Source organism: Eubalaena glacialis, chromosome 4 (assembly GCF_028564815.1).
Source record: "Eubalaena glacialis isolate mEubGla1 chromosome 4, mEubGla1.1.hap2.+ XY, whole genome shotgun sequence".
NCBI classification, from domain to species: domain Eukaryota; kingdom Metazoa; phylum Chordata; class Mammalia; order Artiodactyla; family Balaenidae; genus Eubalaena; species Eubalaena glacialis.
Genome location: NC_083719.1, coordinates 183,854,029 through 183,878,410, shown reverse-complemented (window position 1 = coordinate 183,878,410; position 24,382 = coordinate 183,854,029). Strand labels below are relative to the sequence as shown.

The window sequence follows — 24,382 nt, the reverse complement described above, 5'->3', positions numbered from 1 at the left end:
CTCAAAGATTGAGGATCTTTCATTAAGTTAATGAAAATGGGGACTCTCCTGGTGGTGCAGTGGTTAAGACTCCATGCTCCCAATGCAGGGGGCCCAGGTTCGATCCCTGGTCAGGGAGTTAGATCCCACATGCCTGCTACAACTAAGAGTTCGCATGCCACAACTAAGGAGCCAGCAAGCCGCAACTAAGGAGCCCGCCTGCCACAACTAAGACCTGGTGCAACCAAATAAATAAATAAATATATTTTTTAAAGTTAATGAAAATGAAGTAGAGTTATATTGTATTATCCAGGTGGCCCCAAGGTAATCACAAGTGACCTTATAAAAGGGAAGCAGGAGGGTCAGAGGGAGACAGAGAAGGTGATGTGACAGTGGTAGCAGAGGTCAGAGTGATCCAGGACCACGAGCCATGGAACTCTGGCAGCCTCTAGAAGCTGGAAAAGACAAGGAAATGGATTCTCTCCTGAAGCCTCCGGAAGGAACCTGCCACCCATTTTAGACTTCTGACCTCCAAAACTCTAATAAATTGTGTTGTTTAAAAATATTGAGCTTGTGGTAATTTGTTACAGCAGCCATAGGATACTCATACATCTCAAGTAGCCCCTTCTCATCACTTGCCATATGTCTCCCTGTTGTATTGTCTTCAGATCATTTACCAGGACCCGAAAGGGTTTTTGTGTGTGTTTATTGTCCCGTCAGTCCCACCAGACAGACTGTGATCTCCATGAGGGCAGAAATCTTACGTCTTATTCTCTGATGTGTCCCCAGTGACTGAGCACGTCTTTGACACAGAGCAAACATTTGTAAAAGGAAGAGAGGAGGCTAGGGAAGGAACGACCTCTTTAGAGGGACAACGCAGAGGCAAACAACGGGGGGGGACATCTGGGAGCGAGTGTTTGTAGGGGGAAGTAGGTTTGGAGCCTGGTCTTTGAGTCTCTGCCTGTGACTCAAGATAAACTTGGGGGCGGGGGGGCGTCCAGGGTGCTTCTTTGCGGAGCTGTGTGGATCGTAAGAACTGCCCCAGTCCTCAAGTGAGCGCTAGGGACACGGGAACGATGTGTAGGTTCCCGGAGCCCAACACACAAGGTAAGCGCTCAACGCTGAGTTCTACATTTGCTGAATAAAAGAACAAACCACAGTGAATGTAGCGACCAGCAGCCACGTCGCGTGACGACGAAATTTTAACCAGTCGCTGCTCACCTCTAGAGGGCGCAGCGCCTCCTCCTCGGAACTTCAAATCCACACCGACGCCGGAACCTTTTGTTGCGCCCTTACCGAGGTTGCAACTGGGGAGGGAATACAGACGGACTCGAATGTTGACAGGCGGGGATCTGAACCAATGAAAAGGCAAGCTGTGTACGCGGCAGCCACTAACAGCGGTTGAAGGAAGTGACGGAAGCAGAAATACAAGGGATAGATGGTCGGGGAAGTTCTACAAACACTCAGCCTAATCAGTACTCCCGTGGTCGTGAGAAGAGTAGGAGGTAAAGATGTCGGAGCGAAAAGTTTTAAACGTAAGTGTTGGGCAACTAGGGTTTTCGACCTGGGGCGGGACATCTCGGAGCTCGGGCCGCGGAGGGCTACTTATACTCTCCTATTAGGGCCTTTGCTTTCTTCCCCAACGGCCTTCTGCAGGGCGGGGCTCTCTAGACTCCTCCTAATCACCTCCTGCGGAGGGTGGGCCTTCACTAAGCCTTTCCCTCGAGGCTGGGGTGTACCCAGTCACCTGTGGGGGCGGGGCTTAGGCTATTTACCCAATCACTTCTGATTGGATTTGCTGAAGGGAATTATCCAATCACTTCGCTCGGGGGCGGAGCTTCCTTAGGATATTGGTATTCCCACTTTACATCCTCATCTCCAGGAGGCGTGGCTCTGTTAAGTCTCTCCCCGTTTGGGGTTCTAGCCAATCGTGTTCCTTGGAGGGATTAGGTTTTGCTAAGCTCTTCTGCTCCGCTGGCAGGGACCCTTCCAATTGCCTCAACTTCTCTCAGTTCTGTTGGGGAAAACTGGAACTCTTGGGGTGTGGAGCTGGTCTCTGGAAGGCAGGATTCAGCTTCTGGAGAAGAGCGCTCCGGAATTCTGAGTCCCTGTTCCCCGCTCTTCAGCAGGGTGTGTGCTCCCAGGAAGGGCGTGAGCTCCCCAGCGTGGGAGTGTGTAAGCCTAAGATGTCTGGACAGAGTAGAGAGGAGACCTCCAGACTGGTGGCTTGGAGCCCAGGATGATGTCCGTTACAGTGACTCAGTGCTCTTATCTTTTAAACACCTATATTAGAAATTCAGCCCCAGCCAGCCCCAGTGCAGTGTGCCGGACTTCGAGTCCGTGAAAGTCCTTCCATCCTGAGGATCCAACTGGCAGCCCAGCTATTTCCATAACTTGCTGGTAGATACTTCTGTGTGCCAGGCACAGTTCTAAGTGCCTTGTTCATCAAGTCTTCTCAGGGGGACAGGTTATCCCTTCTTCAGATGAGGAAACTGAGGTCCAGAGAGGTTATGTAATAGCCAGAGAGTAGAGGAATCAAACCCAGACACCCCTCCCCACCAGCTCTGTAACTGATGCTCCTAATCACTGTACCACCGTTTCCCCAGAGCTGTGTCCCTGGGTCTGAATCCTGGCTCTGCTGCTCACACTGTGTGACCCTGAGTAGCTGAAACCACCAGAACTCAGTTTCCTCCTCTGTGAAATGGGTACACCATTCTCTGTCTCATAGAGTCTTTGCAAGAATTCCATGAGGCAGGGGACATAAAGCTCTCTGTGTACTACGTGGAGCCTAGTAAGTGCTCAAAACGCAAAGTGCTTTATTTTCTGATTATTGTATGTAGTTCTCTTTCATAATCCAAACTCTCCTTCCCCACATCTCCCATCTCAGGCTTCTGTGCAGAAAGAGTTAATGGCAACAGGCTTGAGGCTGCTGCCTTAGAAAGGCTGGCTTGCAATGCTAGACTTTGGCTGGTATCCGGAAACCTGAATTTTGGGATGGTTCCCAATGTTCTCTGAAAAGAATGGCTCCCTGGGGTTAAACTGTTTGTACAAACAGTGTGGTTTATGCTGAGCACCTGCTCCCCTCCGGGAGTCTAGAGTCTGGAATCGTCATACGTGCCGGGCAGAGGTGCCTACACACCAGCCCCCAATGAAAACCCTGGGTGCTGGGTCTTCCTGAGCTTCCCTGGGAGACATTTCACACACGTTGTCACAATATATCACTGGGAGAATTGACTCCATCAGGAGAAGTCTCTGGAAGCTTGTGTCCAGTCTCCCTGGGCCCCTCTCCACACGCCTTTTCCCTTGGCTCGATTTTCTCTGTATCCCTTTGTTGTAATGAATAGTAACCATGAGGACAAGTGTATGCGAATCCTAGGAGTCCTCTCACCAAATCCTCAAACGTGGGAGTGGTCTTGGGGACCCAGACACAGCTCCCCAGAGCCCCTTCCCTGTGCCCCCGGCCTGCCCCTGCATCTGAAAGCAGCTCCCCTGACCCTTCCTTCCTCCCCACAGAAATACTACCCACCCGACTTCGACCCTTCAAAGATCCCCAAGCTCAAGCTGCCCAAGGACCGGCAGTACGTGGTGCGGCTGATGGCCCCCTTCAACATGAGGTGAGTGACCCCGCGGGGCCCCTGCACTGGTCGTGGTGGACAGGCCCAGTGCCCGGCACCCACAGAGAGCGTCCTGTCCCCAGTGCTCAGACCAGGTCGTCGGTCCTGGCTCAGACGTGGACCCAGTGAGCGAGTGACCGTGCCAGACCTCACTCTCCTGTCGTTCAGGACTAATCTCCCTGATGTCTCAGAGCTCCTAGCTGGTACCTGTGTCGAGATCTCAGTCACTGGTAGTAAGAGTGTGCACACAAGACAGGGTCCTGTACGTACATTCACTTCCTCCAGCAGTCCTGTCCGTTCCCGCCCCAGGGCCTTTGCACAAGCTGTTGCCTCTGCCTGGGACACTTCTCTTTCTGCTCTCACATGGCTGGCTCTTTTTCTTTTCTTTTTTGGCTGAGTTGGGTCTTCGTTGTGGTGCGTGGGCTTCTCATTGTGGTGGCTTCTCTTGTTGCGGAGCACGGGCTCTAGGTGTGCGGGCTTCAGTAGTTGTGGCTCGCGGACTCTAGAGCGCAGGCTCAGTAGTTGTGGCGCACGGGCTTAGTTGCTCCATGGCATGTGGGATCTTCCTGGACCAGGGCTCGAACCCGTGTCCCCGCATTGGCAGGCAGATTCTTAACCACTGCGCCACCAGGGAAGCCCTGGCTGGCTCTTTTTCACCCTTCAAGACTTGGCTCAGATCTCACCCCCTCAGAGAGGCCCTCCGGATCCCCCTCCCAACCCCTTCCATCCTTCCCTCCACATCACGGTCCCCAGGCCTCGTCCTTCATACGGCCTCGGAATTACTGTACCTCACCACAGTTTTTCACATCTTAGCACATCTGAAACGAAGTGGTAATCAAAGCCACCTTTGTTAGTGAAATTCAGCCCGTGTTTACGTATTCTTTTCTCTCTCCCCTTTCTTCATTCGTTTTCCCTCAGCAGTCATTTACTGGGCACCTGCTGTGCACCAGGGCCTTGGCTGGGTGCCAGGGACACTGTGGGCATCAAGACTTGCCCCCCTTCCCCAGCCCCCGGGACTTCCCTGGTGGTGCAGTGGTTAAGAATCCACCTACCAATGCAGGGGACACGGGTTCGAGCCCTGGTCCGGGAAGATCCCACATGCCACAGAGCAACTAAGCCCGTGCGCCACAACTACTGAGCCCGTGTGCCACAACTACTGAAGCCCGCGCGCCTAGAGCCCGTGCTCTGCAACAAGAGAAGCCACCGCAATGAGAAGCCCGAGCACCGCAATGAAGAGTAGGCCCCACTCGCCGCATCTAGAGAAAGCCCGCGCGCAGCAACGAAGACCCAATGCAGCCAAAAATTTTAAAAATTAAATAAATAAATAAATAAATAAATAAATAAATAAAAAAGACTTGACCCCCTGGAGCCATCTGGTGGGGAGTAGAGATAATACACAAGGGCTCAGGCATATTCACGAAAGGCACATGTAGGACACATAGGTGGTCACGAGAGAGAGAGAGGGACTGGACGGTGGCCGGGGAGGGAGGGGGCTTCGCTGGGTGGTCAGGCAAACGTCGGAAGAAATGCCAGCAGAACCGGGATCTGAGGGATGGAAGGTGTCACGGGCTATGGGAATTGCAAGGGCGAAGGCCCGGAGGTGGGACCGAGCTGGGGTGTTTGTAGGAACAGCCAGGAGGCCAGCGAGCACAGGATCTGAGCAGGAGGGGCCGCGGGAGGGCAGGGTGCGGGAGCTCTGCCTTGCTCCTTGTGGCATCCCTCCTGGTGGAATCCGCCCTTTGGAGGTCAGGATGCCCCATGAACTCCAGGCTTGCTTCCGGGAATGGGTGATAGGTGAGTCTCACCTAGTCTGGGTAGTCTGGGTGCTTCCCAAGAAGGCAACACTTCAGCCGAGACCCAGGCAGATATTAGTGAGAAGAGTATGCCGTCTAAGGGCATCAGTACACACAGTGGGGCAGTCTTCTTGTGGGGGGGTGGGGAGGGAGCTTCCCGTCCCTGGAGGTATGCAAGCAGCCATCTGCCAGAATGCTAAAGCGTCCTACCAGTAAGAACCAGGGTACTGAGATGGCTTGAGTCCCTGTCCTGCCCCACAGGTGTAAGACATGTGGAGAATATATCTACAAGGGCAAGAAGTTCAACGCCCGCAAAGAGACAGTGCAGAACGAGTCCTACCTGGGCCTGCCCATCTTCCGCTTCTACATCAAGTGCACGCGCTGCCTGGCAGAGATCACCTTCAAGGTAGGCGGCCAGCCAGGCTGGTCCTTCCTCCCCTGGGGGTCAGTGCTCCTGTCCTCTCCCTCCAGGGAAATCCCATTTCACCTTCTCCGCAGGAAACAGCAAAGGTCTGGGGAGAAGTTCTCAGCAGTGTTGTTTATAAAGGCAAAAAACCAGAAGCAACCTAGACGTACGGTGACAGGGGATTGAAGGGACAAACTACTGTACAGTGGAATAGTGCACAGCCAGTAGCAGTCACGTTTTCACTTTGTTAGTCTAAGGGTGGTATTAAAGATTTGGGGAAAGGATGAGGAGAAAGTGGTATTAAAGATTTGAGGAAAGGATGAAGAGAACTTATAGTTTTCTCTTCACATACTTTTGTACTGTTTGAGCATTTTTTTTGCTAGGGACTTTTTTCCTTTGGTTAAAAAACAAGATTTGGTTAAAATAAAAAGTACATTAGGGACTTCCCCGGTGGCGCGGTGGCTGGGAATCCACCTGCCAATGCAGGGAACACAGGTTCGAGCCCTGGTCCGGGAGGATCCCACATGCTGCGGAGCAGCTAAGCCCATGTGCCACAACTACTGAGCCCATGTGCCTAGAGCCCGTGTTCCGCAACAAGAGAGGCCACCGTTGCGCACCGCAACGAAGAGTGGCCCCCATTTGCCGCAACTGGAGGAAGCCCATGCGCAGCAACGAGGACCCAATGCAGCCAATAAATAAATAAATAAAATTAAAAAAAAAAAAAAAAGTACATTAAAAAATGATATATTTTAATTACTTTTTTAACAACAGCTTTCTGAGATATGATTTATATGCCATGCAATTCTCCCTTTTAAATTGTATAATTCAGTGGTTTATATTCCTAACGTACCAAGCTGTCTTCTCTAATTCCAGGACGTTCTCTTCACCCCAAAATTAAGCCCCAGCCCTATCAGCAGTCACTCCCCATCCCTCTCCCCAGCCCCTGTCAACCATGAATCCACTTTCTGTGTCTGTGGATTGCCTGTTACGGACATTTCATTATCAGTGGAATCACTCTGTAGCCTTTTGTGTCTGGCATCTCTCACTGAGCATCATGTTTTCAAAGTCCATCAATGTTGTAGCATGTATCAGTGCTTTACTCCTTTTCAGGGCTGAATAATATTCCACTGTATGGATGGGCCACATTTTCTTTATCCATTTGCCAGCCGATGAACATATGGGTTGTCTCCAGAAAATGGTTTTTTTACCTGAATTATGAAATATGTATATATTTAGATATTAATGAATACATATGAATTTTTTTAAAGACTAGAGAAACTACGGCAAAATGTTATAAATCGGCCTTTATAGTGAAGAATTGCAAATAACTAGGATTGCATATATGTGTGTATATATGTATATGTGTGTGTGTGTATGTGAGCATATGGTAAAAACAGAATTCCCACAGTACTGCAGGATTAACACTGGAAAATTGGTTTACTGCTCCCCTCTGCCCAGCCAGTCCCCATGCATAGAGACATTTATAACAGTTTCTTGTATGGCTTTCAAAAAATGTGCTCTGCATACACATACACACACAGGGATCACTGTCTTCCTTGCTCTTTCTTTTTAAATAGTAAACTTCTTATTTTGGAATACTTTTAGATTTACAGAGAAGTTGCAAAGATAGCACAGAGAGTTCCCATCTGCCTCTCACCAGCTTCCCCTCCCGTTAACGTCTTCCACTTCCACAGTGCATCCGCCACAATAAGAAACCAACACTGGATCATTACTGTTAGCCAAATTCCAGGCATGACATGGATTTCAATCTTTCCACTAATGTCACCTTTCTGTTCCAGGGTCTCATCCAGGATACCATGTTATATTTTTGCTTCTCCGTTTTATAAACGCAAATAGGAGCATGCTCTATACATACTTGCTATGTAATTCATATTTAAGGAAAGAAGGTCAAGTGCGTGCACACACGCGCGCACACACAGACACACACACACCAGAAAGGATATGTGCAGAGGCCCAGAGACTTTTATTTGCAAACATGTGGAAGGTGAAGGGCAGCAGGGAGGGAGTGGGCAAGTGGTGAAGGGTCTGCAGGTCTATGCTAGGGAGTTCAGCGATTCTGCAAAAGGGGACAGGAGCACTAGAAAGAAAGAACTGTACTCGCCAAAGCTGTAAGGCAAGAAAAAGAAATAATTGGTATTAAGAGGAGTGAAACATGGAGAGAAGGTGTCCCAGGCGGCTGGCTGCTGTTCAGCAGAAGCTTTTGATGCTCAGAGATGTAGGAGCTGATGTCTGCCCATCCTCCCTCCCAGACAGACCCCGAAAACACAGACTACACCATGGAGCATGGAGCCACACGGAACTTCCAGGCTGAGAAGCTCCTGGAGGAGGAGGAGAAGAGGGTGCAGAAGGAACGGGAGGACGAGGAGCTGAACAACCCCATGAAGGTGAGTGCACGCACGTGTGTGTGTGTGTGTGTGCACATGCACGTGTGCCTGTGCTTGGGTGCTGGTGGAATCGGTGCCCCTTGCTGCCTCAGGCCTCCAGGCAGGGTGATGGGGTGGGGAGTGTGGTCAGCAGAGCTCTAAGATGTCCCCAGAGCCCTGACTCCTGGTCACACACCTCACCTAGTCCCAAGACTGTGCATACAAGGATCCTATTCCTGTGACTAAGTTACGTTAGGTTAAACTATGGCACAGTCGCCCTTGTAAGAGGGAGATTATCCGGATGGTCCCCTTAATACGGGTCTAGAGTCAGAGACAGAGGACGTCAGAGACATGAAGGACTGACACTGTGGAAGTGGCCACGTGGCAGGGAACAGCAGGCAGCCCCTAGGAGCTGAGAACAGCCCCTAGTCAACAGCCAGTAAGAAGGCAGGGACCGTAGTCCCACAACCACAAGGAACTGAATTCTCCAGCAGCCTGAGTGAGCTCAGAAGAGGGCCCTGGGCCCTTGATCTCAGCCTAGCAAGACTGCCAGGGAACCCAGCTGTGTCGGCCCAGACTCCCAACCCACAGAAACCAGGAGACAATGAATTCGTGTTGCTTTGAGCCACTGGGCTGGTGGCAAATTGTTGCACAGCAAGAGAAAACTAACACAGGGAGTCAGGAAGTTGGACTTCAGAACGCCAGGTGCTTCCTGCAGCCAGCTGCCCCGCAGTTTTCTAAGGAGGTTCTCATTAGGCTAGTTTGGATTAAGACTAGAAATAGAGAAGGAAACGTTCTCTTGACCATATCCTGGCTGTGTGACCTTGGCCAAGGCACTTGGCCTCTCTGTGTCTCAGCGTCCTCATCTGTAAAATGAGATGAGAATTGTGCCCCCCTCGTACACTTATGGTGAGGGTTAAATGAGTTCATACACATAAAACTCTTAGAACACAGCTTGGCACATGGTAATTCATAAATGTTGATACTCCTTTTCTTAACCCTTAAAGAAGTTATTTTCATCTTTAACTGGACATTTTTTTTCGTCTTCCTCATAAATAGTAGAAAGTCGATGTTCTCCTCTGTCTCCTCCCATCCCCATAATTCCCATCTCTTCCTGGACCCTCACGCCTCTGCCAGCTGTGTTTTCTGATCAAGCCATGTCAGATCTGATCCGATGTTTTCAGCAGCCGTGCGGAGCAGCAGGGAGGGAAATAGGCCTTAGAGGCAGTTTGCTGTATTCCTGGAGCTCCCTCAGTGCTGTCCATGTGCTGCTCTAGTTACTGCTACACTGGCCAGCACGGGGTTATTACCCTGGTACTGGTTAGCTGTCCCTGTGTAACAAGTTGACTCAAAACTTTGCAACTTCCAGCATTTATTATCCCACAGTTTCTGAGGGTCAGGAATCCAGGAGCAGCTTCGCTAGATGGTTTTATGGGTCCCTCCCAAGGTCACAGTCAAGCTGTCTGCCGGGGCTGCCTCATCTGATGGCTCAACTGGGGCTGGAGGAGCCACTTCCAGGGTGGCCCCCTCGTGGCCATTCCCTGGAGGCTTCATGTCCTGTCCACGTGGGCCTTTCCACAGCACTGCTTGAGCCTCCTTACAACATGGGGGCTTCTCCCCCTCCCCCAGCGAGAGTCCCAGAGAGAACAAGGAGGAGCCCCGGGCCTTTTATGACCTGTCTCGGAAGGGACACACCGTCATTGGTCCTGTTGTGTTCATCAGAAGCGAGTTACTACACCAGCCCACCCTCACAGGGAGGGGAGTTAGGCTCCACCTCTGGAAGGGAGGAGCATGAAAGAATTTGTGGACGTATTTTCAAACCACCACAACTGCCATTTCCCAGAGGGTTAGTTCAACAGGGTCACATAGCCAGGAAGCAGCCAAGGCAGGATTCATTCCCAGCCGCGCCTGGCTTCAAAGCCACCTCTCTGAGACCTGGCGGGGCTGACCTCACCTCTCTGAGCCTCAGTTTCTTTGTCTGTAAAGTGGGGGTTATTGCGAAGATTAAACGAGATTATGTCTGGAAACATCTTAGCCTGGAGCCTGGCACACACCAGTTGCTCAGATCGTCTTTTTTTAAAATCTTTATTACTTTTGCTTAGTGACGGAGCCAGGCTGGAAGTCCAGGCCACCTGGCTCCACCGTTGACCAGCCGCATGGTCTTGGGCAATCACTTCCCCTCCCCGAGCCTCAGTGTTCCGAGCCGTGAAATGGGTACAGCTGTGGGACCAGGTGCTGTGGATCGAGGCCCCAGGGTGGGGGGGTCTCCGCTTGGCCGTGGTGACCCCAGAGGCCAGGCAGGCCGCATGGAGGGGTGGAATCCCAGCTCACTCGGCCCTGCGTCTGCGCACCTGCCAGGTGCTGGAGAACAGAACCAAGGACTCCAAGCTGGAGATGGAGGTTCTGGAGAACCTGCAGGAGCTCAAGGACCTGAACCAGCGGCAGGCCCACGTAGACTTCGAGGCGATGCTGCGGCAGCACCGCCTGTCGGAGGAGGAGCGGCAGGAGCGGGAGCAGGAGGAGGACGAGCGGGAGGCGGCGTGAGTCGGGGCGGGCGGGGCCGGGGGTCCCGGGGCGCCCACCCCCTCATGGCCTTCACAGGGCCCTTCCCTCTGCCTGGAATCCCCCCTTCCGGATCTTTCCACAGCTCCCTCGTGCGTCACCGTCTCAGGGAGGCCTTCCCCGCATCCCCCTCCCCATCTCACTTTGTGTCCCGTGACGTCTGTGTCAGGGCCCCCAGGATCACCCCCAGGTTTGATGAGTTAAATACAGTGAAAAGTTACAGAGAAAAATCAGCAGAAGGAAAAGGCAGGTGGGACAGAGTTGGAGGACCGGGCGCAGACTTTCAGAGTCCTCTCCTGGTGGAGTCCCACAGGACAGGCTTAATCCGCCCAAACGAGACGTGACAGCAGAGGGAGGGGCGGTCCCTGGGGAGGCTCACGAGACCCAGCCTGGGGTTCTCACTGGGGGCCGGTCACGCAGGCACCTCGGCCCGGCACGGCCAAGACCCCAGACCCAGGAGGAGAGCGGGTGCCCGTGTGGACCCCATGTCTGCACAGACAGTGTTGGGACAGGGAGCCCCCCATCAGTGAGGGTGGCAGGAGCCCCCAAGTCCAGATCCAGATGCCCTCCAAGGGCTGGCCTGGTGAGCCAACCTTTCTGAGGATCTGGCCTCAGGCCTGCTGTGTTCATGCTTCTGCCTGGCACCTCCCACTCTCTGGAAACTTCTTGCTGATTTGCCCCTTTCCTGATTTATTATCTATCTCCCCTCATCTAAAGTCTGAACAGGGACTTGGTTTGACCTCTGCATCCATGGCCTGGAACAGGGTCAGGCACATAGTAGCTGCTATTGGGTTGGCAGGTCAGTGATACCATAAATAACAGTGAGAGGAGGGTGCATTTATCGAGCCCCTTCTGGGTGCCAGGCACTGTTCTGAGTTTGGCTCTGTCATTATGGTGGTCAAGAGAACTGAGGTTCAAGGAGCTCCCAGCACAGCCCTGACTGAGGCCCCCCAGCTGGGGTTCAAACCCAGACTGCTTCTGGCCTCCAGGCACTTAACCACCCCACTGGGCTCAGTGGACAAAGAACTTTTTTTTTTTTTTTTTTTTTTTAATTTATTTTATTTATTTATTTTTGGCTGTGTTGGGTCGGGTCTTCGTTGCTGCACGCGGGCTTTCTCTAGTTGTGGCAAGCAGGGGCTACTCTTCGTTGCAGTGCCCGGGCTTCTCATTGCAGTGGCTTCTCTTGTTCCGGAGCACGGGCTCCAGGTACGCGGGCTTCAGTAGTTGCAGCACACAGGCTCAGCAGTTGTGTCTCGCGAGCTCTAGAGCACAGGCTCAGTAGTTGTGGCGCACGGGCTTAGTTGCTCTGTAGCATGTGGGATCTTCCTGGACCAGGGCTCGAACCCGCGTCCCCTGCATTGGCAGGCGGACTCCCAACCACTGCGCCACCAGGGAAGCCCCTGGACAAAGAATTTTTTTTTTTTTTTTTTTTTTTTAAGAATTCATGAGAATGGCCTTAGCATGCTGCCTGGCATGTAGTAGACCCTCCAAAAACTTGAGTTTCCTTTTATTATCTTCTTTTTTTTTTTTTTTTTTAAATTAATTAATTTATTTATTTATTTATTTTTGGCTGTGTTGGGTCTTCGTTTCTGTGCGAGGGCTTTCTCCAGTTGCGGCGAGTGGGGGCCACTCTTCATCGCGGTGCGCGGGCCTCTCACTGTCGCGGCCTCTCGTTGAGGAGCACAGGCTCCAGACGCGCAGGCTCAGTAGTTGTGGCTCACGGGCCCAGTTGCTCCGCAGCATGTGGGATCTTCCCGGACCAGGGCTCGAACCCGTGTCCCCTGCATCGGCAGGCAGACTCTCAACCACTGCGCCACCAGGGAAGCCCAAGAATTTTTTTTTAAGTTATTTGTGCATCCCCATCCCCCACTCAGTGAGATCAGGACAGGGCAGCCAGGCAGTGCACCTCAGTGGGGGGGGGGGGGGCTGTCCCGGCCATTGTCCCACAACAGAGCACGTTCCCAAGTCCCACGTTCCTTCCCGCAGGGCCTTAGTGGAAGAATCTAGGAAACGAAGACTCCTGGAAGACTCCGATTCAGAGGAGGATGCTGCTCCCACCCAGCCCCAGCAGGCCCTCCTGCCCAACCCCACCGCCATCCTGGACGAGGTGAGTGGGGCCCGCCCTCATCTCCAGATGCTCTCAGGTGAAGCAGGGACAGAGTAAGCCAGGGGTTGGCTTAACTTTGTCTTGAAAGGCCAGTCTGGGTCGTAAGTGGTCAACTCCACCATCATAGCACTAAACAGCCGTAGATAGTACATGAATAAGTGGGCGTGGCCGGGTGCCAATAAAACTTTATTTACAAAAACAGGTGGCAGGCCTCCGGGACTGTAGTTTTCCACCCGTGCTTCAGCTGCAGAAACAAGGAGACTCCCCACACTTAGAGACATCAGGCAGACATTTATTTCTTAGTCACTTCACAGTCTTGGGCTGGACTCCCAGGCAGCCCTGCTCCATGCAGTCATTCAGGGATCCAGCCTCCTCCCATCTCCTAGTTCTGCCCTGTCCTGGAACATGGATGCCAACTCCGCGGTCACAGCTGGCTCAGAACACCCTGGGGTTCCAGCTGCAGGAAGGTGGAGCATGTGTGGAGGACCACCAGCCAGCACCTGGAGGCCCAGGTTCAGATGCAGCCCGCCTCCATTCCCCTCGAGTCCCAGTGGCCGGGCATAGTCACATGGCCGCATCCCGCTGCAGGGGAGGCTGGGAGCTGTCTCCTCTAGCTGCCCTTGCTGGCAGAAAGAAAGAAGAGGATTTGGGGAGGGAGCTAGCATTTTCCGCCACAGGTGTCTTATCCAAGGTGGTCAAGGCCACTCTGGTTTGTTAATCGAAGGAGGGCGTTAAAGTGGGAAATCATAAATAGCACAGACACCCCCAGAAACTTATTATTTTAATTCAAAACATGTTCCTGGTCTGTATTAGTTAAATACAAGTCCAGCCACTGGACAGGACCCAAGTGACAGCCATTTCAACTGCATGGAAGTTACTTTTCTCTCGAATAACAGTTGTGCGGGGCTGTGCAGAACAGAGAAGGTGGACCCTGGTGTCCGGGTCCTCATTGTCCTGCCGTCCCAAGGATGATGCCCTCATTGCAAGGCAGCTCAGTGCCACGTCTGCATCCCAGCCAGTGGAAAGAGGTGGGGACAGGGGAGGAGGACATTGAGGGTAACTATACCCTTGATTGAGTACATCCTTCTCACACCCCATTGGTCAGAACTGAACCACCTGACCACATCCTGCTGCAAAGGAGGCTGGGAAACGTAGTCTTTCACTGAGGCAGCCATGTTCCAGCTGAGAATTCTGTAAGTGTCTGAAGAGAGCGGGTTTGGGGGTCGTGTACTCTCACTCTCACCCATTAACCTTTTGACATAGAACCAAGGTGTTTTCCTTGAGGCTGTATCCCCTGATCAGAGTTCTCACGCTGTCTCTCTTGCATAAACCAGCCTCAGAATTCATGGTCTAAAGTTTCCTCTTCTTTTTTTCTTTCAAGTGGAACAAGAGATTGAAGGTACTTTCAAAGCAGTCTGGCCTTGTATGATTTCCCCCCAGTCTTTTTTTTTTTTTTTTTAATAAATTTATTTATTTAGTTAGTTAGTTTTGGCTGCGTTGGGTCTTCGCTGCTGCTGTGCTGACTTTCTCTAGTTGCAGCAAGCGGGGGCTACTCTTCGTCGTGGTGCCCGGGCTTCTCATTGCGGTGGCTTCTCTTGTTGCAGAGCACGGGCTCTAGGCGCGTGGGCTTCAGTAGTTGCAGCACACAGGCTCAGTAGTTGTGGTTCGCAGGCTCAGTAGTTGCAGCACATGGGCTCAGTAGTTGTGGCTCACGGGCTCTAGAGCACGGGCTCAGTAGTTGTGGTGCACGGGTTTAGCTGCTCTGCGGCATGTGGGATCTTCCCGGACCAGGGCTCGAACCCATGTCCCCTGCGTTGGCAGGTGGATTCTTAACCACTGCACCACCAGGGAAGCCCACCTGCCAGTCTCTTACAGTTACCTTGCTCTTAGCTAATTTGATGGTGGACTTCTTCTTGTATTTTGCTTTACACAAACTTCACCATCACTTTTACGGAAACATCTCTCTTCCACCCCTCTGTTCCCTGGGTTTAGTTTAATGCGGACCTGTAACGGCGTTTGACGAAAGTTGAAGGATAGCAGCTAGCTCCGCCAGTCAGTTCAGTGGTGCCAGATAAGCAAGCTTTGGCTAGGACTGCCGGTCTCTCGCTGTGCCCCCAGTGGACAGCCTCTGTCTCGGTTACCACACACGGGGGATGCAGTGAGACCGCTGTGTCCTCCTCCTGCCCCCACTCCCCGCCCCAACTGTGCCAGCCCCCTCGGATGGGCCAGGCTCAGTCCTGCCTCCCATCTCTGCTTGCTGACCTCAGCACTGCGTTCTGACCTCGGCACTGCTAGCCCCTGATCAGCAGTAGCTGTCCCCCCCATGCTGTCACACCACCCTGACTTCTTTCTTTCACATCACTGATCAAGATAATGGTGTCTGGGGACTTCCCTGGTGGTCCAGTGGTTAAGACTTCCTATTCCCAATGCAGGGGGCACAGGTTTGATCCCTGGTCGGGGAACTAAGATCCCTCATGCCGTGAAGCCAAAAAAAGAAAAAGACGATGGTGTCCTGAGCATCTACTTGCTCATCCACCCTCTTCCTCCCTAGATGGTGAGCTCTGTGCGGGCAGCCCCCTGCCGTCATGCTCCCCCTGCACCCTCAGCTCCCAGCTCCGACAAGGCCTCCTGCATCTAGTGGTTTCCAGTTCCTCTATTTAAACATCAAACAGATAAAAGGGGTCCCTTCTGGTGCGACTGAAGAGCTGGAGGTGGGGCTGAGCCCCTCTCTGCCTCCTGCTAACTGGTCCCCAAAGTGGGTGCCCCCATCTTCTGTCATTCCCTCAAACATGTTGATTGAGCACCTACTACAGACCCAGCAGTGAACAAGGCAGGACCCCGCAGCTTGGTTGCGGAGGCAGTTAATAAGGCAGTGGAGGCCACTGCGGGCACAGACATGCAGCACGCACTTGAGCTTGAAATGTGAGGAAAGGCTTCCCAGGGGAGCAGATACTTGAGATGGGTATTGAAGGATGAGTAGGAGTTCACCAAGTGAACTAGAAGCAAAGGGGGCATTCCAGGTGGAGAGAATGGCGTGGAGGTGAGCGGTCACGGTGTGATTTAGGAAGTGTAAGCGCAGGGTGTGGGGGCCCACAGAGGAGTTTCGAGCAGGAGAAAGAGAGTTGGTCAGCACAGCAGGGGGAGTGGGAATGGTAAAGATCCTGGCTCAGCTGGAGACTAGGAACCGGGCTGCCAGAGAAGGAGCAGGATCTGGGACAGACCACCCAGTCATGCCTGCCCCCTGCTACCCCCGCCACAAACTGCAGGCCCCAAAAGCCAAGAGGAAGGCGGAGCGCTGGGAGCGCAGTGTGGGCACCTTTGGCAGCAGTCCCCAGCTGTCTGGCCTGGTTGTGGTGAAGAAAACAGACCTGGGCCGCAGCATCCAGCGAGGAGGAGTCCTGCCCGCCCCAGGTAGGTTCCTGCAGTCCCTTAGCTTCATGCAGTGCCAAGGGCGGCCACCAGGTGGCAACAGCACCCCTGGTGCTGTTCCCGTGCGGGGTGAGGTGTGCCCCCAACCAGGGGTAAGGGGAGAAGGGCTGCAGTTCCCTTTTTTCTTGTAATTACAAAAGGAGCAAGTGCTCGCTTTTAAAACCCAAGTCAGATAGAGGCGTGTAGGACAAATTGTCCGATCCCACGGCCGCCCATACCCCAGTCTTCCGTTGTACATAGACACCGGCCCCGGCCTCCAGGTTGGTTCCTGGACGTCCGCACCTCGGTTGTTGTGTCGCCGATGCTCTGTGTGTGTGGCTCCTCGGACCCTTGGGAGATGGAGAATTAGGGTGAGGTCGGCCCGACGAGGTGGAAAGAGCAGGCTTCCAGGGCAGGCAGCCTGGGTGCAGATCCCTGAGCCTCCGCGTGCTCGTTCTGTGGCCGTGGTCGAGGGCCGCCAACCCCGGTCCTCAGCTTCCTGTCCTGGAAGATGCTCATGACAACAGGACCAGCCTCGTAGGGCCTCGTAGGGTTTGGGGGCTGATTCCATGAGCTGCTCCACGTCAGGCGCCTGCAGTAGATCCTGGCACCCAGTGAGCCTTGCGGATACACGAGCTATTGTTATCAGAACAGTTATGACCCCATTTATCAGATGAGGAGACTGAGGCCCAGAGAGGTGAAGCTGTTTGCCCAAAGCCACACGGCCAGGGTGGGTGGTGGAGCCAGGGTCTGCCCCTCTTTGTCACTTGGGACTTGGAGTGTTTCTGTTTTCTGTGTTGCACCCCCGGCACGGGCACCTGTGCCCACCTAGATCAGCTTTCAGAAGCGGAGCTGCTGGGTCAAGGGGCGTGCGGGTTTAAACCGTGATGGGTCTGCCAGGCACTTTCCACAAAGGCTGCAAACAAGCAGGAATGGCCGACGCCCCTCTCCCAACCTCACCCAGACCCAGCCCGCCTGGAACTGTCCCGAGGTGGGCTGCCGGGACGAGGAGGCACGGTGGGCTAGCTCTCGCCTCTCCCCCAGGTGCAATGAAGAACGGGCAGGTGGCTGGCCCTGCGCCCCAGACGCCGGGCACCTCCTCCCTGAGCCAGCTGGGTGTGTATTCCGACAGCGAGGACAGCAGTGGCAGCAACTGAGCCCTGCCCCCAGGCCCTTCCCCAGGTCAAGATCCCACAGCCAGCTCCAGCCCATGGTCGGGGCAGGAGGCCCTGGGACCAACCAGAGTCACCACCGGACAAGCACAGATGACCTCCAAGGCCGGCGGGGTCAGCAAGGGCTTCAGCTGAGGGACTCAGTTTCTCTCCCGTCCCCGCACCTTACCCCCTCCGGAGCTCGGGGTCCCCAGCTCACATGGCGACATCCCCGGAGCAGCTTCTGGCAGGCCTTCGAGGTCGTCGCAGCTGACATCCTGAGATGCTTTGGGCACGTGGGTGAGCCCACCCACCAGTGGTTGGCTCCATCCCTTCCCGCCACAGAACCATCTGAAACCCATGAAGGGAACCTGCTGATCTGGCCTGGGGGTGCCTTCTCTCTGCCCGCATCTGAGGAGGGCGCTGCAGAAGCACGCAACCTAGCCAGTCCTGGACTCTTGACTCTCAGAAACTTCGAGATAATAAATGTTCATTGTTTCATACACTCAGTTTGGGGATAATTTGTGAAGCAGCAGTGGAAAGCTGATACGGTCATGTAACCAGCAAGTCTGATTCCAAAGCTCATGTTCTTTCAAGGTTGCCAGATTCCAGCTCGTGTGATCCCCTCCTGCTGCAGTATTTTCTAGTTGAAGGTCCTGTGCCCCCGCCAGACTGCTTCACAACCTGATCAGCCCCCCATCTCTGGTCTCCCGCCCCTCCCGGGGTCACAGATGATAGCCCTCCTCTCACACACAGACACACACACAAAGACTGTCATCTGACATTTGATAATGAGGCTTTGTGTTTTTCACTGTCAGAGTTTAGGGGATGAAACGCCCCCACTTTGGGGATTCGCTTTCCTACGGTGGTTTCCTTGCTTAGGGACAGCACAACGAGGTAAACCGCTTTCCAGCCAGGGCTTCTGATGAGGGCTTGGGGGTCTTATGTTACACCTCCATGGCTGCAAAGACAGGACCTGGGTGGGTCTGATTCCAAAGCCCTGACAGGGACTCCCCTGGCGGTCCGGTGGTTAAGACTCCACGCTTCCACCGCAAGGGGTGCGGGTTCCTTGGTCAGGAAACTAAGATCCCACGTGCCTCTCGGCGTGGCCAAAAAAAAAAAAAGCCCTGACAGTGGGGACTGAAGCCAGCCCACACTGGCAGCTAGTGAGAACTGATGCCTCGTGCATCTCTTCCCAGTTTTGCACCCAGCAGCATCATATTTATGGCTTAAAATTGGCCACCACAGAGTGTTTACACCATGGAAATCGGCAGATGCTGCAAACCAGTTCCCCACGCCAGAGCCAGTTGTGAAGCCCGTACCAGCGCACCACTGCTCGTTTTTCCCCCAACTCAGCATCCTGCAGACAGTGCCCTGGACGTGGGCCATTCAGAGACTCTGGGTTAAAATGTCATCCAGGGAATTCCCCAGCGGTCCAGTGGTTAGGATTCGGCGCTTTCACTGCCGAGGGCCTGTGTTCAATCCCTGGTGGGGGGACTAAGATCCCGAAAGCTGCTTGGCACAGCCTAAAAATAAAAAACAAAAAATAAAAAGTAAAGAAGTCACCCAGCTTAAGTAGTTGTGAAAAGAAATTGGGGCTTCCCTGGTGGCGCAGTGGTTGAGAATCTGCCTGCCAATGCAGGGGACACGGGTTCGAGCCCTGGTCTGGGAAGATCCCACATGCCACGGAGCAACTGGGCCCGTGAGCCACAACTACTGAGCCTGCGCGTCTGGAGCCTGTGCTCCGCAACAAGAGAGGCCGCGACAGTGAGAGGCCCGCGCACCGCGATGAAGAGTGGCCCCCGCTTGCCGCAACTAGAGAAAGCCCTCACACGGAAACGAAGACCCAACACAGCCAAAAATAAATAAATTTATTAAAAAAAAAAAATGTAAAGAAGTCACCCAGCTTAAGTAGTTGTGAAAAGAAATTGGGGGGCCGGGGGCGCTCTGCTTCATTTCGATTCATTCTTTCAGACTGTTTCCTGAACTGCCATTGCTCTTAATCCACCACAATTTTTGCCATGTACGTGCACCATCCGTTGCTATTATTTACTTAACATTATTGTTAACCTGACTCCGTTCTAAAACATGGGTTACCAAACTGTGATCCACAGGCCAAATGTGGCCTGTGGCCTGTTTTTGTAGATAAAGTTTTATTGGCACACCTACACACCCATTTGTGTGCATATCACCCTTGGCTGCCTTTGCTCTCCAGTGGCAGAGGTGAGAGACTAAAACAGCGATTCTGTGACCTGCAAAGCCAAAATATTTACTCATATATCATAATAAGATGTAAACAAATGATACTAGAGGTGGCGCTAATGTTGCAATTAAAGCAGGGTAGGGTAGTTCTGATGGGAGTACCTTAGGAGGTGTGCATACTGCTTGTGGCTCCCTGTATTAGTTACCTAGTGTAACAAGTGATCCCCAAATCTAGCAGCTTAAAACAACAGGAATCTGGATGTGGTTTCACTGGGTTCTCGGCTTCAGGGTCCGTTACAGCTGCAATTGAGATGTTGGCTGCGGCTGGGGTCTCACTGGAAGGCCCGACTGGTGTAGGATCTGCTTCAAGCTCACCCACGTGGTTGTTGGCAGAATTCACTTACTCACGGACCCTTAGCCAGAGGCCACACTCAGTTCCTTGCCTGCACGGACTGGCTCCGTGAGAGTCTGCTAGAAGTGACGGCCCATCACTGTTGCCGTGTTCCGCGGTTAGAGGCAAGCCACAAATCCCTCGCACGTTCCAGGGGAGGGGCTCACATGGGTGTGACAACCAGGAGGTTGGGGTCATGGGGGCCACCTGAGGGTCTACCTGCAGACCCCCCTGCACAGTGAGCTTTGCAAGGGTCCGTGTGTTGATGAGTGTGTCCCCAGCACCTAAGACCAGCCAGGCACTTAGTAGGTGCTCAATTAATGTATGTAGCCTGAGTGGGTATCTCCCCATTCATGGATGAGGAAATTGAGGCCCAGGGAGCCCCACGCTTCTGCCCACTCTCTGCCACCCTCCCCTTTCCTCCACACTGCCCTGTAATTGTTTCTTTAATTCTTATTTTCCCTGCAGGCTTTTACGCTTTGTTCTCCCACCCGTGTCCTGGGAACAGTTTGGCTCCTGGCCCCCAATTTTCTTGCAGGGATTCCCAGGGCCGAGGAGGCAGAGGGACAGCGCAGCAACACTTTGGGCAGGGGGTCTGTTGTGTGTGCTGACCCTCCAGGGCCTCAGCCTGCACGCCCCCTCGCTCCCTGCCCTGAGCCCCCCACCCCGAGATCCACACCCCCTTTTTGCTCTCTGGAGCCTGCCCTTCCCCCCTCGCTGCCGACAGTCCCCGTTCCCCACGAGTTCCATGTCTGTCATCTGGTCCTTGGGAGCTGTCAGGCCTCATCCGGAATCTCCTCCATCAACTCCCCTGGGGGCTGCCTGGCTGCCGGAGCACATCAGAGGGACTGGGGGGGTGGTCTCCCCTATGCCGGAGCCCCCTCCCTCCTGAGCCTGGGCTTCACAAAGGAGACAAGGGGCCGCTCCTGCTTCCCAAGCTCTCACTGAGGGCCAAGCGCTGCCCCAAGCTCCCTCCATGCCAGGGCTCTGCCACCCATGCCCTCGGGCACATGCTCCCTTACCCACCGCCCCATTTTACAGATGGCAGGAGGCTCCTTGGCCAAGGGCTCAGAGTGGGTGAGGGGCTGGACCTGGCTTTGAAACTGCGAGGCGCCAAGGCTACACCTTCGATCACCACGCCCTATAGACTGGGAGCTTCCAGGGAATGGTCTGTGCTTCCCCCATCAGGTTGGGGCCCTGGAAGGCCAGTGTTAGACTGGGAGCCCTTGAAAGCAAGCACGTATTTCCTGTGTCAGACTGGTACTTTGAAGGTCAGTCTTATGCCTCCTCCATCAGACTGGAAGCTCCTAAGGTCAGAGCCGTGCCTCTCCCTTCAGACTGGGAGCCTATTAACGCTTGCACACATCTCCTCTGTCAGACTGGGGGCTTCTGAGGGCAGGACCATGTCTCTCCCATCAGACTGTGAGCTGAAGGCAGGGCTGTGTCCAGGAGCTTCTGAGAGCAGAGGTCGTCTCTTCTATCAGACTAGGAGCCCCTAAATCAGGGCCATGTCTCCTCCATCAGATCAGGAGGTTATAGGCCCCACCATGGGTCATCCCCACTTGGTCCCCTCCTGTCCTGGTGCCTTGGCTCCCATCCCCCCTGCAGACATGGGGATCCGTGAGACGAGAGCAGGCACAGCCCCCAGCCAGGGACCTCCTCTGGCTTCTTCCTGAGGTCCCATCCACCCTAAGCATATATTGAGCACTTACTGTATGCCATACAAGAAAATACTATTCAGGGGCTTCCCTGGTGGTGCAGTGGTTAAGAATCCGCCTGCCAATGCAGGGGACACGGGTTTGAGCCCTGGTCCGGGAAGATCCCACATGCCGTGGAATAACTAAGCCCGTGCGCCACAAGTACTGAGCCTGCGCTCTAGAGCCTGTGAGCCACAACTACTGAGCCTGAGTGCCGCAACTACTGAAGCCCATGCGCCTAGAGCCTGTGCTGCGCAACAGGAGAAGCCACCGCAATGAGAAGTCCACGCACCTCAACGAAGAGTAGCCCCCGCTCGCCGCAACTAGAGAAAGCCCCGTGAGCAGCAACGAAGACACAATGCAGCCAAAAATAAATAGATTTATTTAAAAAAAAAATTTTTTTTAAGGCACCCAAAACAGTGCCAGGCAGTAAGCGCTCAACAGAGGTTAGCTGTTGGTCCATTTCATAGACTGGAAAACAGGCCAGGTCACTTACTCAAGGTCAGGTGGGCTGGGATTCCAGAAACCCAGCGCTACCCAGGGGGAGACCTTGATGGAGGAGACCCTGATAAACCGTCTTTCAGACCCTGAATGCTGGGGGAAGAGAGGTCCCCTCAGCCCAGGACCCCCAGACCACTCATCTCCTTGCCTTTGTCCATGCAGTGCCCGCCTCCTGGCTTTGCTCTCTTGCTCCCTCCTCCCCCAATCAGAAAGGCAAAACCCAAGAGGTTACGTGGCTATTCAAGGTCATACCACTGCAGGGCCACCGGACCTCCAGCCTGGCTCTAACCCTCGTCCACCATCTCCCGCCCCTCCTCAAGCCCCCTCCCTGCTCCTGCGGTGGGAGTGGGGGCAGCCCCAGGAGAAGCCAGCTCAAAAGCGCAGGAAAGTCAAACGCCGTTTGATTCTGCCTCCGGGGCCTCTAATTGCTATTCCTGACACACACCGGAATTAGAAGGCCCCTTTCAAATATTTATACCTTAGATGTCACGTATTTATCTGACAGGGAGAGGACTCGGATTTGATGAGATCTGTCAACAGCTCATCTCCGACCCGGGTATTGCCTTGCGGCTGACAGAAAACAGGACAATTACCTTCTCTGCTCCCCGGGCAGTCCTCAGGGATGCTGCCTTGTCGCTGATCAGAGAGGGCGGGGTGGGGTGGGGGTCTGTGTGAGTGCTCTTCGGGAGGGAGGACCGAGTTCAACAGGTTCGTGTGGAGGCCAACTCAGCCAAAGCAAGAAAGAGGACGGGAGGACATACGGACGCCCCTGCTGCCGTGAGGGGCCTTGCCTCATCGGCTCTGGACCTCAGTTTCCCCATCTGGAAAATGGGGCTAACAGTGGAGGGGAGATGGAGAACCTCTGATTCCTTCACGGCGCCACGAAGAGACCTGATGGGGGTCGAATGCCACCCCAAGCCAGGCCATATCACAGCATCCAGGCAGAAATGAGCTGCCGGGTGTGTCTCCCCTCTCTGTGCCTCAGTTTCCCCATCAGGAAAAAAATGTCACTTCCTCCTGGCGATCCTTCCTCCAGCTGAGTTTTTCCTATTAGAAACCCCATTTTTCAAATCAGGAAAGCAAAGCGTGGCCTGCATAGACATTGCCCAGGCCCCACTATTCTTTGGGGGGGGGTTGCGGAGTGGGGGAGAGCTCACAGCAGTGTCAGCTCTGACTTGTGTCTGGTCCTGCCTCCCCTCCAAGCCACACGCCCACCCTAGGGGGCTTGGAGAAGGGAATCTGAGGTTCCATCCTTCCTGACTACCCCTCTCTTACTCTTTCTATTAGGGGTCACTGAGCAAGCCCCCTTATGGGGAAAGAAAGAAAAGGTGTTTGCTTTGGAACTGACCAGCAGCTCCCTTTGCCTCTCTTACTCCCCCCAAATCCGTTGGTGTCCTCGCCCCCTGACAGCTGCAGCTGCCAACAGGCAGCCAGGCCAGGCGAGACACCTCTTATTTCTGTCCCCCTCCCGGCCTCCACCCCCAGAAACCACAAAGGGACAGATGCCGAAGGCACACTCCAGGCACAGATACCATCTCCTTTCCCCTGGCCAGCTGCCCCAAACCCCTTCCCCCATCCTGCAATTAGTCCCCTGGGGAGAGGGGACAGAGAAGAGCCCTCTTGGGGGAGGGGAAGCCAGAACCCCGTCCCTTCCGTTGCAAACCCCGCTTCCTTCGGCTGCATCAATATCCATTTTAGCCGGTGACCTCTGGAACAATTCCCACACCCCCAATCTCCTGGTCAGTTTCGCCGCCAGATCCTGGTTCAATTTCAACCCTCAATAGTGATCACGCTCACCCCCTCTGCTGGTCAATTTCACCCCTGCTCGCGGTCAAGTCCAGCCCTCCATTTCCCGGCCAATTTCCACCTCCCCTCCCTCTCCCCCTTCCCCATCTCAACACCTCTCGCTCTCCGGAGCAAGGTCAGCCCCTGTGGGTTTCCACGTCCCGTGCTCCTCGCTCGCTCCTGCCAGCCTCGGTCCTCCGGGTCACTGTCCAGCCGCCGCGGCCTCGGCCCCCGCGACTCCCGCCCCGCATCCCCCCTCCCTCCCCGGGCAGATGCTCCCCTCCCTCCCCAGAACAGCTGAAGGTCTCAGTCACCTCCGAGGGGAGCGCAGGGGGAGGGGAGGGGAGGGGGCGGGGAAGCCTTGACGTCGCTGCCCGGGACCCGGCCCGGGGCTGGTAGGGG

The 24,382-nt window shown here is 54.2% G+C and overlaps 1 protein-coding gene across 2 annotated transcripts; it reads left to right on the top strand.

Annotated features, from left to right (window-relative positions):
• Positions 1–1,413: 1,413 nt before the first annotated feature.
• Positions 1,414–17,908, top strand: YJU2 (YJU2 splicing factor homolog). 2 transcript variants are annotated; one of them, XM_061188887.1, is made up of 8 exons: positions 1,414–1,514; positions 3,493–3,593; positions 5,648–5,792; positions 8,063–8,197; positions 10,535–10,716; positions 12,725–12,845; positions 16,112–16,256; positions 17,298–17,908. In XM_061188887.1, exons 1-8 carry the CDS (start codon positions 1,491–1,493, stop codon positions 17,408–17,410), a joined length of 966 nt encoding a protein of 321 aa, XP_061044870.1. In that variant the 5' UTR covers positions 1,414–1,490; the 3' UTR covers positions 17,411–17,908. The 2 variants fall into 2 exon arrangements, with proteins under 2 accessions (XP_061044870.1, XP_061044871.1); XM_061188888.1 differs by lacking the exon at positions 17,298–17,908 and adding an exon at positions 17,086–17,287.
• Positions 17,909–24,382: the final 6,474 nt, after the last annotated feature.